The 14,592-nt window shown below is 50.8% G+C and overlaps 1 protein-coding gene across 3 annotated transcripts in view; it reads left to right on the forward strand.

Moving 5' to 3' along the window:
- MGAT5 (alpha-1,6-mannosylglycoprotein 6-beta-N-acetylglucosaminyltransferase) overlaps window positions 1-7,834 on the forward strand; it is a 328,044-nt gene extending 320,210 nt beyond the window's left edge. For all 3 annotated transcript variants that reach the window (XM_007964794.3, XM_007964792.3, XM_007964797.3), the window contains exons 16-17: window positions 434-591; window positions 7,323-7,834. In XM_007964794.3, the coding sequence (XP_007962985.1) occupies window positions 434-591; window positions 7,323-7,521 (357 nt within the window). In that variant the 3' untranslated portion in view covers window positions 7,522-7,834. The remainder of the gene's footprint in view (window positions 1-433; window positions 592-7,322) is intronic.
- The last annotated feature ends 6,758 nt before the right edge of the window (window positions 7,835-14,592 follow it).

Raw genomic sequence — 14,592 nt, forward strand, 5'->3', positions numbered from 1 at the left:
TGCCTTTGGAATCAGAGAAGGGAACAGACCAGCTGATGGAGGCTTGTCTGAAGATGGGCCTTGAAGAGCAGAGGCTCTAAATAGGCTGACTGCAAAGTGTCGATGGTGATGATTGAGAATAGCCACCCTTCATGGGCAGGCGTGGTGCCAAGCTCATCACAAGTATGACCTCTCATCCTGGAGCCCTTTGTGGAAGGCACTGCTGTTGGTCCCCATCTTGAGGTTGAGTAGGCTGGTGGTTAGGGAGGTCAAGATCTGACCTGAAGGAATATTCCAGCTGAGCCCCAATCCAGCCCATCCATGTGGCTCCCAACTCTTCCCCGTCCCTGTGCTCTCCCAGTGTGCCGCCTCCCATTGCCAGGGTGGTTGGCAGAGCTGGGGATCCCCAGCTGTATCCTTGGCACTGTGGCTGATGGCTTCATTGTCGTTCTAGGACTTCTGCCATGGGCAAGTGATGTGGCCACCCCTCAGCGCCCTGCAGGTCAAGCTTGCTGAGCCCGGGCAGTCCTGCAAGCAGGTGTGCCAAGAGAGCCAGCTCATCTGCGAGCCCTCTTTCTTCCAGCACCTCAACAAGGACAAGGACATGCTGAAGTAAGTGCCTAGGGTGGGGGTGGGGACTCAGCCCCTAGACTCCATCTGGCCTTGTGAGGTAGTCAGGTGAGAGGTACAGGTTTCCACTTCCGAGCTACTGGGCTGTGGGGATAAGGTGTGGGAGGGGAGTACGTTGCAGCAGGATCCCCTGAGAGTTAGCCCAGTGTTGTTACTGTTCCTGTTGGGTGAGATGAAGTCACCTGGCATGATGATGTGTTTAGAATTGGAATGGGGGTGTTGTATTTGCATAAATAAAACTGTATCTGGGTTTGAAGATTGTGGGAGGTGTTCAGCTTGCTAATGTTGACCCCAAGAACAGTGGAAGTAGAGGTGGGCACAGAGTCACAGGCGTAGATGGATCAGCTCTTCAGACCCCTGCTGGCAGCCAGGCCCCCAGCAGAGTCTGAGCAGTGCAAGGGCCTGGTGGCGAGTGACATTGTTCAACCCTGGAGTCAGAAAGGAATGAGAAACATGGAGAAGGAGCTGGCACAAAACTGCCCACAGCAATTTCCAAGAGCAGCCTTCTCCTGCGGCCTGTTCTCTTTTGCAGTTTCTTCTAGGTCACTGACACATGGTACATCTCAGGCCCCAGCAGACCTGAGTCTGCGGGGTCCCTTGGTAATGAGGTGAGTGCACCACTGGGAATGCTGGCGCAGGGCTGCACAGGGGAGGCGCCTTCCTTGAATTTCTTACCTTGTGCTTACCTTACTTAGTGGCGCCTTTCCTTTCCCTTTGCATTGACATTTTGAGTGGGGCATTTGCAGTTCCCAAATTTCCTTCTGAGGTTTCTTCTGACCTCTCACCCATGACCCTTGACAGGCCTGAATCCATTCTCTCCATGTTTATCACACCCCACCGTGGTCCACATATTGCATAATTTTCTAGCCTACCCACCCACCCACCACCTTAGTAGCTATGATTAGGTGTTTTCTCCAAGGGACTAGCCCAGAAATAATAAGACCCTGCTGTCCCAACTCCAGATATTCAATCTAGCAGGTATACCATTCCAGGCTTGAAGAGGATGTTTAGGAAGTGGAGTGGACCTGGGGCTCAGGGCTCACCTGTCCCTATTCTGGCTTCACGCCCTGTTAGTGCTGTTGGCCACTGTTGTTATTTGTGCACCATGGTCTGAGTTGGCCTATTTCCTGTGAGTCGTCTTATCCGTAAATGTGGTGTAAAACCCTTTGTAGGGAGAGTGTGTGGCCTCCTGTGTCCTGCCTGCTGCAGGGAAGCTCTCATGAGTAGGGGTGTAGGCTATGCCTTTTTTTTTTTTTTTTTTTTTTTTTTTTTTGAGAGACAGGATCTCACTCTTTTGCCTAGGCTGGAGTGCAGTGGCGTGAACTTGGCTCACTGTAACCTCCACCTCCCGGGTTCAAGCAATTCTCATACCTCAGCCTGCCAAATAGCTGGGACTATAACTGCACGCCACCACGCCCAGCTGATTTTTGTATTTTTAGTAGAGACAGGGTTTTACCATGTTGGCCAGGCTGGTCTCAAACTCCTGGCCTTAGGTGATCTGCCCTACTAGGCCTCCCAAAATGCTGGGATTACAAGTGTGAGCCACTGTACTCGGCCCTGGTGATGCTATTTTTTTCCTGTTCTTTTTATGAGAAGACCCAGGCACAGAAGCTGCCCTGATTACACCATGAAAACAAAAGCATAGGCCAAAAGTGGGGACTCGGGGCAGCACCCTGCTCTGCCACCAGGCAAGCTTTAGGGAGTAGGTGGTGGTCCGGGATGTCTGGAAAGCCTGTGATGGTACCAGAAGCTTCCAGTTCCACAGCACAAATCTTGAATTGTAGGGTTCTGAGGGGCTTTCCACTCGCTCCTTTTGCATATAGCTCTTGGAGCAAGGTGGCTTCTTGAGAACCCTGAGTCTCTCTGCCTCAGAAGTCAGAATTCACTATTTACAGACTAGGGACTGTCTGCATAAGCCCACTTCTGGAAGAAGAGATATGAGAAGCGGCATCCTGGCAATGGGACCAAATGGGACTCCTGAACAGCATGGCTTCCTTCCTGGCCAGGCAGGAGTCAGGGCTCTTGGCCCAGGGACTCTGCTTAGGGTCTGGCTAGAAGTAGCACGGGGCCCTACAAAGGCAGGCCACCTCCAGGCCAGGGTCCAGGTCAGGGAAGGCAGGAAGGAGAAAGAGCAAATGGCCACTTCCCTCGCTTCTGCTAGTTTTCTCATCTGTCAAATGGGGATATCCTAGGTGATGGGTAAGATAATGAACAGCCCTTGCCAAAGACAGAGTAAAACACCCCTTTCTTCCAGAGAGCTTTGGGCAGTGGAGTAGGCCCGAGGCCACTGAGCCAAGACGGATAAGCCAACCCCAGCCCTGGCCCCTCCCCACCTCCATATCCATGCAGAGTTCATGGGAGCAAAAGGGCTTGGCATGGGACTGTCCTGAGGCCAGGCCCTGTGCCATGGGATCACTTGACCCCACCCCCACCCCCTACCCTACTGTAGAGATCAGGGCTTAGCAGGAGGCTGGAATGAATGCTAATTTTGCAATAAAGCTATCTGAAATTAATTCTCTGAACATAAGAACCCTGCTGAATAACTTGTTCATGCATTTGTAAATACTGATAATGTTATAAAACCCCAGCTATCTGGCAGTCTATTGAGTGCCTGCTCAGTGTGGAGGTGATCCTGGCCCATCCATATTCATAGCCAATTAGCAATTAGCAGTTCCTGCAAGCCAGTACTGCCTTTGTATCTCCAACTTGGAGCCTGCTTTGAGCTAAGCTTAAGTTCCTTTTTCAGTCTTTGGGTATCCATAGCGTTTAAGAACCACCTGACCTCACTCTATAGTATGACTTTAGTATATCACATCAGGGGAACCCTTTGGAGTGTCCTGTGTTGTCTTGAATCAGGGCCATTCAGGAAACCAGCCTCGGGTTCTTGTGCATGCAGGGTGCAAGGGCACAGTTAAGCGCTAAAGAGGCCACCACAGAGCACGCATGATTCACGTGCGACCCACATCCTCTGGACAAGTCTCCTCCCATACTGGGGTAGGGACTGGAAGATGGAGGCTCCAGGAAGTGCCAGGGTCCATTCCAGTGTGGCCCAGTGGAGAGGACCTCAGTTACATACGCAGGGGCATGTGTTCCTGCCCAGTTTGTAATTTTGCTACCTCTTAAAGTTGTTTCTTCTAAAATGTTAAATTACTGTCAACTGGGGTTGCTCTATGCAAAGAATTACAAGCAGTACGGTCTAGACTGTGAGTGCTTTGTTACCTGAGAGAGAGAAGGTGACCCTTCATAGGCCACCTGCTCAGCCCCGCACCATGTTGCTGGGGAAGACAGTGGCCCCAGCCCCATCAGGCAGGGCCAAGGGTAGAAGTCATCCAGGGACTCTGGCAAGACCCTGAACTTTTTGGTAGAAGGTTCTGATTTGGTATTGCTCCTGCTGCACTGAAAGCATCCCAGTGGAGTCTTTGCCAGGTGGGGCCTGGCGAGGCAGAGCCAGAAGGAACAGAGCCCTCTTGAGAGGGGGCTGAGGGAGGGAAGGCACTCTAGGGAAGGGGCAGGAGGGAGGGGCAGGAGCAGCAGGTGAGACAGCAGCACTCGCCTCCTGTCCAGTGCATCCTGTCCTGTGTATTATAGGTCTGTGTCAGGAAGGGACTGGTGACTTCTCAGCTCATTGCCTGACTTCAGGTGAGGAAGTGTGACTAGCCCCACTGGAGGGGGCTTTGCCTCTTCTTATTCTTCAAGAGCTATAAATTGTAAACTGAGACCTGATGGGCCCAGAAACTTTAACTCCCATCCTGTAAGACACTAGGAAGAAAGGAAGATGGCACACTGCGGTGGGGTCTCTGAGCAGGAGGATGTGGGTGTTTGTGAGACAGACATTGCAGGGATAGAGAGGCAGACACAGCACCATGCACCCCGTGGAAAGGCAAGGACCACCTAGGGACTGAGGATCCTGGGCTGCAGAGGCTGTTTGGTCTCCATGTGCTCTAGCGACTGGGGAAAGCTGCTTTTCCTTACTGATGACCTTTGCTCACAAGGATAATGGAGTCACCTTCCTGACTGCTCAGGGCTGTAGGATGGGCACATGCATGCCAGTAAAAGGGAGAGCTTAGAAGGGGGCTTAGAAGACACTGGGGCCAGGGAGTTGGTTAGAGCCCTGCATTCCACAGCGCCACATCCACCAGTTGAACCCTCGAGGAGCTGCCTGGTGTCAGGTACCTGTGGCCTGGTGAAGTGTCTGCTGCTTGAGCAGTCTGCGGTGGTCTCTGTGCATCACCCCAGGCAGGCTTCTGCTGCTGAAGCCTTAGCTGAATCCTGCTCACAGACACACACACACGTGCTTCTGCCCTGGGAGATGGTGGCCTAGAGCCTGAGTCCAGGTGACCCAGGGAGCGGGCAGGAGGGTTTTTCATGGCTCCTGACAATTACACGCCTCGCCATGGGGTCTGAGAGTCGCCATAGAGATTTCTGTGCTCTGGTTAGCAGTGTGCCGGCAGATGGTTTAAGTAAAGCCACAGCAGCTGCTGTAATTCACCTAAAAAAAAGGTCATAAGTATAAACCTGTATCCCAAGGCCATGTTCCATATGTAAACTTGTCATTCAGAATTGAGTTCCAGATATTTTTCTTCTTGTTGTCCAGTTGAGAAATTCTGTGAAGGACCTGGTAGCTGCAAGTCTCTGACTCATTTTTCCTTTTAGGAAATCCATAAAAATCGACTTCCTGCCCTCTCCCTTCATGATTCATGACCTTAACTCCCTGGGCATCACCACCTCCCAGCTGGCATCAAGAGCAGGGGTGGTGGCGTATTTAGGGTAGTTGCAGCACTCTCCTGGTGACTGTGGGAGCAAGAGAAGAGAGTCCTGCTCTCCTGAGCAGGCCTGGGCTCCTGGTGCAGGTCACATGTGCAGGAGGCGCCACAAGCTCTGGGGGAGGGAGGCCCGAGCACCAGTGACATGCTGAGTTCCAGAAGCAGTTGGGGCTTCAGCTGTAACTGAGCAGGAGCCAGGCTAACAGCCTGGGAGATCTCACCAGAAGCCCCAGCAGATGTGCAGGGAATCGCAGGATTAATGTTGGCAAGGGAAGGAAGGCCCCAGGCAGTTGGTTAGCTAGAGAAAGACAAGGCAGGAGTACGAGAGAAAATGATGCTTTACACACACATACACAGGCATACACATGCATGCACACAAATACAAGTAAATAAACATGCTCCACACACATGTTCGTGTACACATATGCATACATACACATACAAGCCCATCTGGAAGCTTCTCTGAGGCAACGAGAAACCTCAAGCTCCCCATCTTCATCCCCTCCATGTCAGCAGAAAAATGAGACTTCCATGAACCAAGTGAAACAGAAATGGTTGGTGTGTAAATTCATACCACTGGTCAAGCAAGAGGGGAGGTGGTATAGCCCATCCAGTGTCTGCCAAGGCAGGGTGATGATGACGGTGACCACGATCCTAACAATAATGATAGCTGCCATTTATCGACTTACTTAGAGCTTGACTCTGCCACATGCTGTAGAAGCACTAAATTCCTGCAGTAAAGGATTATTTATCCCTGTTCTATGGAAGGGAATCTGAGCCACAGAGTGGCTTACTCATTTGTCCAGGGCCACACAGCTCCTAAGAGACAAAGCCAGGACTCAAACCCAGGTCTGCCCAGCCCCCTGACACCACCTTCTCTGGTCTCAGGTACAGCATGGGTTCCCACCTAGCATTCATGCAGGACACCAGGTGAGGCCACCGCCTCCTTCGGGAACCAAGGTGGATGGGGACAATCATCCCAAGTTGGAGGGAAAGATATGAGATAACAGGCCAAAACTGTTGGGAATGGAAACATCAGAATATCCTTGGCCCCCCAAGCAGTGGTCCCAGCCAAAGGAAGCAAAGCCACCAGGCTCCACAGCCTGAGACCACTCAGCTGTTGGGAGAAGACGGCAGAGGAGCAAGAGTGCAGGACTGGGGAGACAGGGCCTGCATTCAGGCCTTCTCTGCACATCCTGAAGCCTCAGTTCACCTGCTCTAACTGGGGTTACCATTGCCATGGCTGAAGGGTGGCTGCAAAGACCCAGGGAGGCGATGCCCCGGGACAGCACCTTCTGTCTGATTGCTTTCCAGCAAGAGGCTAAGGCCATATAACGGGAATTTTTTTTAAGCCTTTAATTAAAAAGTTAAACATACTTAAAAAAAAAAAAAGAAACATGTAAATAATGCTTAGCTTTGCCCCATTCTCACTTCTTGGAAGCAGCCATTGCTAAGGTATTGGCATGTAGCTGTCTCAATTTGCAGCCTTCACCTCTCATGTGCACACCGCGGGCTGATTGCTCTGTGCTTCCCATTCTGGGACTCACCTTTCCCCAGGATGACTCTCCTGCTCCTCTCTTCTCCCTCATTCTTTTTCAATGGCTGCAGGGAACTCTAAAAGCACAGAAGGGCCATGATTTATTTGGCCATTCCCTGCTTGGTGAGTATTTGGGTTGTTTCCAGTTTTTCTCCATTGCAGACAAAGCTTCACTGAGCAGCCTCAAACACACACCCCTGCACACACTCCCTGGTGCACACATGCCTTCCTGAGTCTAGATGCCTAGAGGTGGAGGATTGCAGACGCAGAGGGTGGGCACCATTTCATTTCTAAAGCAGGACAAGACAACTGAACATCCCCCCATGCCTCAAGATGGGGGCTCACAGGGCCAGTGACGAGGACAGGCTTTGTCCCTTCATCACCAACCCTTGTGCCTTTCTCTTCCTCTTCAGGTACAAGGTAACCTGCCAAAGCTCAGAGCTGGCCAAGGACATCCTGGTGCCCTCCTTTGATCCCAAGAATAAGCACTGTGTGTTTCAAGGTGATCTCCTGCTCTTCAGCTGTGCAGGCGCCCACCCCAGGCACCAGAGGGTCTGCCCCTGCCGGGACTTCATCAAGGGCCAGGTGGCTCTCTGCAAAGACTGCCTATAGCAGCTACCTGCTCAGCCCTGCACCATGCTGCTGGGGAAGACAGTGGCCCCAGCCCCATCAGGCAGGGCCAGGGACAGAAGTAATCCAGGGACTCTGGCAAGAGCCTGAACTTTTTGGTAGAAGGTTCTGATGTGGTATTGCCCTTGCTGCACTCCGAGCAACCCAGTGGAGTCTTCACCAAAACAAAACGAGAGCATATGTCAGGCCAGGAGCCTGGCTTGTCCCTGGCACAATGTCATTTCTGTTTCTCAAGGAGCAACTGTGGGAAGACTGTCACTGCAGCTGCTCCAGGGCAAAAGAAAGTCTCAAGAGTCCTTTAAAGCAAAACAGAAGGAATTGAGCTGATGGGAAAGAACTTTGAATGGGAACATTCCTAAACCCATTAACTTATTTATTCGGGTGGGAGGGAGGGGACCACGGGAGGGAGAGGAGGGATTGATCACAGGCTTCTTTTATTTCCACTGTTAATCATCCACCTTCACTATACTGTTCTGTCTGCTTTGGGCAGGGTGCAGGAGAGAGACCATGTGCCATGGGACTGGTGGCGTGTTCAGGGACAGCCATGGGGACTTGGCGGCTCAAAATGGATGGCAGCAGAGCAAAAGAAACTTTTGTTTTGGAAGCACAGCCGAACTCCCCAGGGCATTGTCATAGATGGCGCCTAGAGCATGGGCTGCTTCAGTCGGGGGGACGTGCCTGTGTTGTCCAGAGAGTCCAGCCAGAGACTAAAAAGGAGATGAGGCCCCTTTCCTCCATCTCCCCATGACCAGACACATACCTTGGCCATAATTTATTTTAGAATCCCTTTGGGAAAGAAATACAGGATTGAGGGATTTTGGAGTTTCTGGTAAACTCACCTCCCTCCAGCCCTGCTATGAGGAGGAAAGTAGAGATGAAGGACACACACTGCTCATGGACTTGGAGAGGATTGTCTTTGAGCCAAGATGTGGACAGGAGTGAACTTGGTCCTTAAGAACGTGTGGCACAACCGGAGCTGGGCTCCTGACAGGTGGGCTTGTGTTGTGTCCCCTCTGATGGCACCAAAGTCCAGGGAAAGGGGCTCTTGATGTCTGCTGGGGAAGCAGGAGCAGCTCAGGATGAATGCAGTGCCCTGTCCTGGCTGCTTCCCTGAGGGTGTAGCTCGCAAAGGAGGGAATCTGGTGCTGGCTTTTCCTTCAGGCAGGATCACTCTGACTTGTTGAATAATCAGTCAGCAGGTTGACCTGGTCAGACACACTGGACCTCACCTTCCACACCCTGGACCCCCCATGCTCTGCCTTTGTGTAAGTCCCCACCCCACCGAATCATTGCTGCCATGTTCTGTACAAGTTTGTAAGTTTCTGGAAAGCCCCTGACATCTCCATGCTGATGCGAGTGAGCCCCCTTCTGCCTAATGTGAGCAGTTGGCATCATCCACTTGGCCCCTGCTGGGCACTTCAGTCGCTCAACGATGTGCTCTGCGCCAGGGCTTCCAAGCACCCTGCCTGCTAACAGAGGGCAGCCTGGTGGAGCCCTCTGCTGGGCAGAAGTGATGGGCAAGTCTTAATGGCTGGTGGCTTTCAGATGTGAGAGAAAGGAAGAATTCTACTTCATGAGGACTAGAGTAAGTGTGGGGCCTTTAAGTCTGGAAAGTTACATTCTGCTTTCTCAGTTGCTACACAAATGTGCAGCCAGCCTTTTTTCTTAGGCCCACTGAGATCCCAGGGGCTCAGTGGGTCTGAATCGTACCTCCAGTATAAGAGAATGGAGGAGAGAGGGGGGTACCCGGGGCCGCCTCCACTCCTTAGGTGGCCCCTGAGAACATCTGCCAGGGAGAGTACCATGGGGAGGCCTCTGCCCTGAGCATCATCACAGGGACGCCTCCAGACCTGGCTGAGAAAAGCCTCTGCTTGGGCCTAGGAAGAAGGGCAGAAGTCCAAAGGAAACCTTGATGAGTGTGTGTGTGCGTGTGCGTGTGTGTGTACATGTGTACGTGTACGAGCCTGTGCATTTCTTTAAGCTTAAAGCAAGGGCAGTTTCCTGCAATAGGGCAGATGACTGGCATCCTTGCTGTGAGGAAGAACTTTTTCCTTGTGAATGGGCATCTTGGCTGTACCCTAGGGTGTGGGAATTTGCTAGAGTTCCAGCCCTGCAACCCCTGGGCCAGTGCCGCCCTCTCCTGGGCTCTTCCGGGAGCATTGAACACTAACGATGTCAATGCAAGCATCTGACCAACAGGGGGAGCCTGTAGGCCGAGCAAAGTTTAACCCACTTAGCCACTGCTACTTAAGCAAGGAAGCTGAAAAGTAACCTTAGCCCTGCCTTGTGTTCCAAAAGCTGCAGGGATCATTTGCTGACTGCCCCTAAGTTCAAGGCCTCCCTACCTTCCCCTTCTCCAAGTCACGACTCCCACCCCCCCGCCTGGGTCAGGCAGCCCAGAAGAGCACTTTTCTGCCATTTAAAAATCCCTCTTTCGTCCGGGCGCAGTGGCTCACGCTTGTAATCCCAGCACTTTGGGAGGCCGAGGCGGGCAGATCAGGCGGTCAGGAGATCCCAGCTACTCGGGAGACTGAGGCAGGAGAATGGCGTGAACCCAGGAGGCGGAGCTTGCAGTGAGCCGAGATCGCGCCACTGCACTCCAGCCTGGGCGACAGAGCGAGACTCCGTCTAAAAAAAAAAAGTCCCTCTTTTCGTGCCCCCAGTCCAGTGTTGGCTGGAAGCCTGCCGGAGTTCCACCGGGAGGGCAGCTGTTCTGGGAGCAAACAGGCCCACACTCCAATTGTTTAGGGCATTATCTGAAGAGTCAGTGACCCCTGAATGTGTTCTGACTCCCAGGCCTCCTCAGACTTGACCCAGGTCTGGTCAGTGATCCTGAAGAGGAAACTGGGGAGGGGGCTTCCATCTGCCCTGCGTAGAAGAGGAGAGGAAGGTGCCCCTGACTGTGGGCTGGGAGCCTGTGGAGGTTTTGCCATTGCTGATCTTGATAGAATCCTAAACCGATTTATAGCTGATAACAGTTCCATGGGGAGAGAAATCCTAAGTTATGATTAATGTTTTTCTGCGCTATAATGTCTTGCCTGTTTTTTTGGATTATTTTCCCCATTGTGATCCTAAGCTCTTAAAAAACTTGAGAGAAAACATCTAATTTACTAAAAGAGAAAGCTTTCCATTGAAAGGTAAATACTTTGAGGAGTAAAAAGACTTCTTTGAATGCCAGTAAACACCTCATTTATTTGGTGTACGCAGTTTGATTTGCACATGTATAAATGGAGATGCTTTTTTTCATTTTTGCTTGGACTGGGTTTTTGTCACTGCTCATTACAGTTTGCTTTTTTGTGTGTTTGTTGCGCGTTTGGAGATATTAGTTTCTTTGGTGATATTTGTTTCCTTGATGTGCCTTTTCACTTTTCTTTGGGGTTAGTTTTTGGAATCTGGATGCTGTTGAAGGGCAATAGCAGACTCCTCCAGCTAGGAGACAGGACATGTTCTTGAGTCACTGTAGCTGTTCAGGCTGGACACCAGAAGCTCCCTGCAGCCACCCCGCCAGGCCATAGCATGTATGCATGTGCATTTCCACCCCGAGTGGAGGGTGTGAAGCCTTGAGAACCTCAAGAAAGGGCTGGATTCTGCCATACCTTTCGGTCTACCTTGGGACTGCTGGTTGCCAGTGTGTCAGCCGGCCTGTGTTCCCTGCCACCCACGTACTTGCTGAGGTGTGGCTGAGGCAGAAGCATGTGAGCAGGTGCATCCACAAAGTTCAAGGCCCTGCTTGGAGAAGAAATACTTCAGCATCATGACAGGGAAAGAACGTGCACCTTTTTTGTTTCTTTAGTGAATGCAGGACTTAATGAAGGTGAATAATGAGCTTCCCCAAGGCCAGTTCAACTCACTGGCAGGGTTGACATCAGTATGATGTGTTGGACTGAAACTATATGTCTATAGGTAGGTACATGCCTTTTAGAGCAGACCCCGGTGGCCACCCCATTTCTCCAAAGTGGTTTACCTAGCTTGTGTATATAATTAGACATTGCCACCCTCACCTCTGGCCAAAAATTGATTTTAAAAAAAAAATCTATTTTGTTAACGACAGGCTCTGTTGTATGTTACTATCCTAAGCCTGGATTATTTTATTTATTTAAAAGTATTGTCATTTCCATATTGGCTTTATTCTAACCCCATCCATCCCTGTGGGGCTGCAGAGCATCTTCATGTGAGTAGACAGATGGACATAAATAGATTCATGCTCATTTAGGAAGCTGAGAGTTTCATGAAGCTGAGGGTGAGTTCCTGTGATTCTTGTTGGCTTCAACAAAAAGTGGGAGACCAAGTTTTTATAGCAAAAGACCAAATTAGTTGTAGAGTCTGGAATGCAGAAAAAAATCACCCTAGCTTTCTTATAGCACTTAGGGTTTTGTGAGGATTCAGTGTTTAGCACAGTGCTTGGCACATAGTAAGCCCTAGTAAATGTTAAATATTGTTATTAGTATTTCCTAAAACTTGAGAAATAAAGAGCTGAGCTCTCATTCCCTTCCTATTGATTCAAAAATACCTACATGAAAACATGATTCCAAGTTGATTGAATGTTGTAGGAATTACTGGTTTAGAGTAGCCCAGTTCTCGGCCTACCCTGCTGGTTGGGATTTTACTGTATTCTTGAATGCACTGGTTTGAAAATATGCCAGACTTCAGCCCTCAAGGAAATAAGGCTGCAAGAATTTATGAACTCCAGCTGGAAAGGGTAAAGGTGACCTTTGGCTGGCAACATACCGGACCTTACCCCACTGATGTCTTTCAGAACATTCCAAGGGTTTTTCTCAAGGAACATTTTTGAGCTAGAAATTAAAATGGGTTCTCTGGCAGACTGCACCCCTTGAGTCAAAGTTAACAGTATTCCTTTGAATACAGTAAGGGAGGCTTTTCTGCGTTAAGGGGGACCAATCGAACTTACGCATTCCCCGCCGCAGGTCCCTTTGCCGCCCCTACAGGCTGGGGTGGCCCCTCCTGTTCTCAGGGATGGGACTCCCAGGCTGGTTAGCTCTGCATGTTTCCATCAAATTAAAGGTTATTCCCTGGCCTCATCCCGGAGAAAATCAACCCCACCCCGCCAGCTGGGGGCAACAGGACAGGGATTTTGGCCTCCCAGAACAGCTCCTAGAGGCTGCTCATGATTGAATGGTTTTCCCAAATCACCTAAATATTGGTTTGCTTTTTGTTTTGGGAGAGGATTTGGCCTCTTGCTTCCCCAGTAGATTGAAAGTTTTATCTCCTGCCCTGTCTTGGCACAACTCTGGATAGATTGCAGGTTGGAATTTGCTGGAGTTTGGTGTCTTTTTCAAATTCCTTTGGATTCTCTTCAGCCAAATCAGCAGTCTCGTCCTATGGATGCAGTGATTGCAATTTCCCATCTGCAAAGCATCTCTCTAGCTCAGATTTTGTGGAGCCTTAAAATACTCCCTCGCTGCCACCCTGACCCCACAGCTGGAGAACCCTGTGCTTATGTGGTAGACAGGGCCACTGTTGATGGAGGATGGCGGGGAAGGGGTGGTGCTCAAAGGATCTGTGGTGCTGGAGGTCTAAATGCCTCTCAGGACAGTAGGTCAGGAACCTCAGAGCAGCTTCATGTCTGCCAAAGCTGAGAGGGAGCAAACTTGGGAAGCATTTTGCTCACTGTCCTACCCAAGTTTTAATAACATAATAGTTGATGCCAAAGGAGATGGTGACGTCCCTTCCACTGCAGTTGCTGTCACAACCTTGATGTCTTTAAGCTAATGGCCATTTGCATCTGTGTCTTCAAACAGATCCTGGTTACAGCCATTTTCTATCGTTCACTTCTGGGGTTAAGTAATGCAGGGTTCTGCAAACAAGGTGTCGCTGTCCAAATGTACTGTACTGGCATAGAGAGCACTGCTTTGTTTTCCACTGTTGTAGAGAAAACTAGGGAGAACTTTATTTTTCAATAAACTTTTCTTGTGTGACAGGTGGAAGTGATTTTTGGGGGGCAGGTGCATGCAGGGTCACCTCCAGAACACAGCTGAGCTGCTGTCTAGGCACATCCCCAACACACAACTTCCCCCAGCTGCCTTTCACGGTTTGCAGCACACTGTTGAAACTGCTGCTAGGAAGACAGGAAGGTGTATGTAAGGAGTGGAAAGGGGAAGGTTTTACTACTGTGTATTCTTTCCCTCGTATCACATCCACCACTGCGCATGTTAGGGCACTCTCCTTGCGCTGCCTTCCCCTAGAAGGAAAGTCAATTAGAAAGTGAACTGCTAAGATTTTGAGAAAAATCTTTAAGAATGAGCTAATGGCCCTATAAGGGGCTGAGCACCAGCATCCATTGGACCTGGAATCGATTTCTCCCTCAAGAGCAGCTTTTGAGCCAGGAAGCAGTGAGCCATGAGCAGTTGGTTAGGCACATGCCTTGGAAACAGGGAAGGTCTAGTCCATGCCCCACCCAACAGTTTGTCTGCAGGTGACATTGGCCCTCATCTGCATGGCCTCTGAAGCTGGCAGGCTTCCTGGCAACTGCCCAAAACAGAGACCCCACGCAGTTCACATAGCATGTTAGAACACAAGGGAAAGCCAAGTACCTGCGTTTAGGCAACGCGACCAGTGTAGCTTCCCCTCCCTGTGCTTCCATGATGTATAGTAGACACAAGAAAACCAGCGGAAGAGAAACCTACAGGATCCTACACTTCCCAAACTTGCTTTAGTTCCTGTTACATATTAACATCCATTGACATATTCCTCAGTACTGCTGGAGAAGCCACCTGAAAGCATGGTACTGGACCAAGGTTCCATGACCTCACAGAACAAACTCCCTTCCCTTCACCAGCATGGAGGGCAGACAGGACCCCACAGCTGGAACAAGGCCTGGGCGCAGCTGTCCCTCAGCTCCAGGTGCCAGGTGAGTGTGCGGCCCCTACCTGAGTGGTCAGAGAGGGCAGCCTGCACCACAGTCCATCAGGGTCTCCACGCTCAGTCCCCCTAGGCACAAGCTCCCCCTCCCCCTCCCACATCCTTCAGCCACAGTGGAAAACCTCCCCATGTGTTGGTGCCGCATGGTGACAACTCCCAAAGACTGCCTTCCCG

This window comes from Chlorocebus sabaeus, chromosome 10, assembly GCF_047675955.1.
Source record: "Chlorocebus sabaeus isolate Y175 chromosome 10, mChlSab1.0.hap1, whole genome shotgun sequence".
In the NCBI taxonomy this organism is placed as follows: domain Eukaryota; kingdom Metazoa; phylum Chordata; class Mammalia; order Primates; family Cercopithecidae; genus Chlorocebus; species Chlorocebus sabaeus.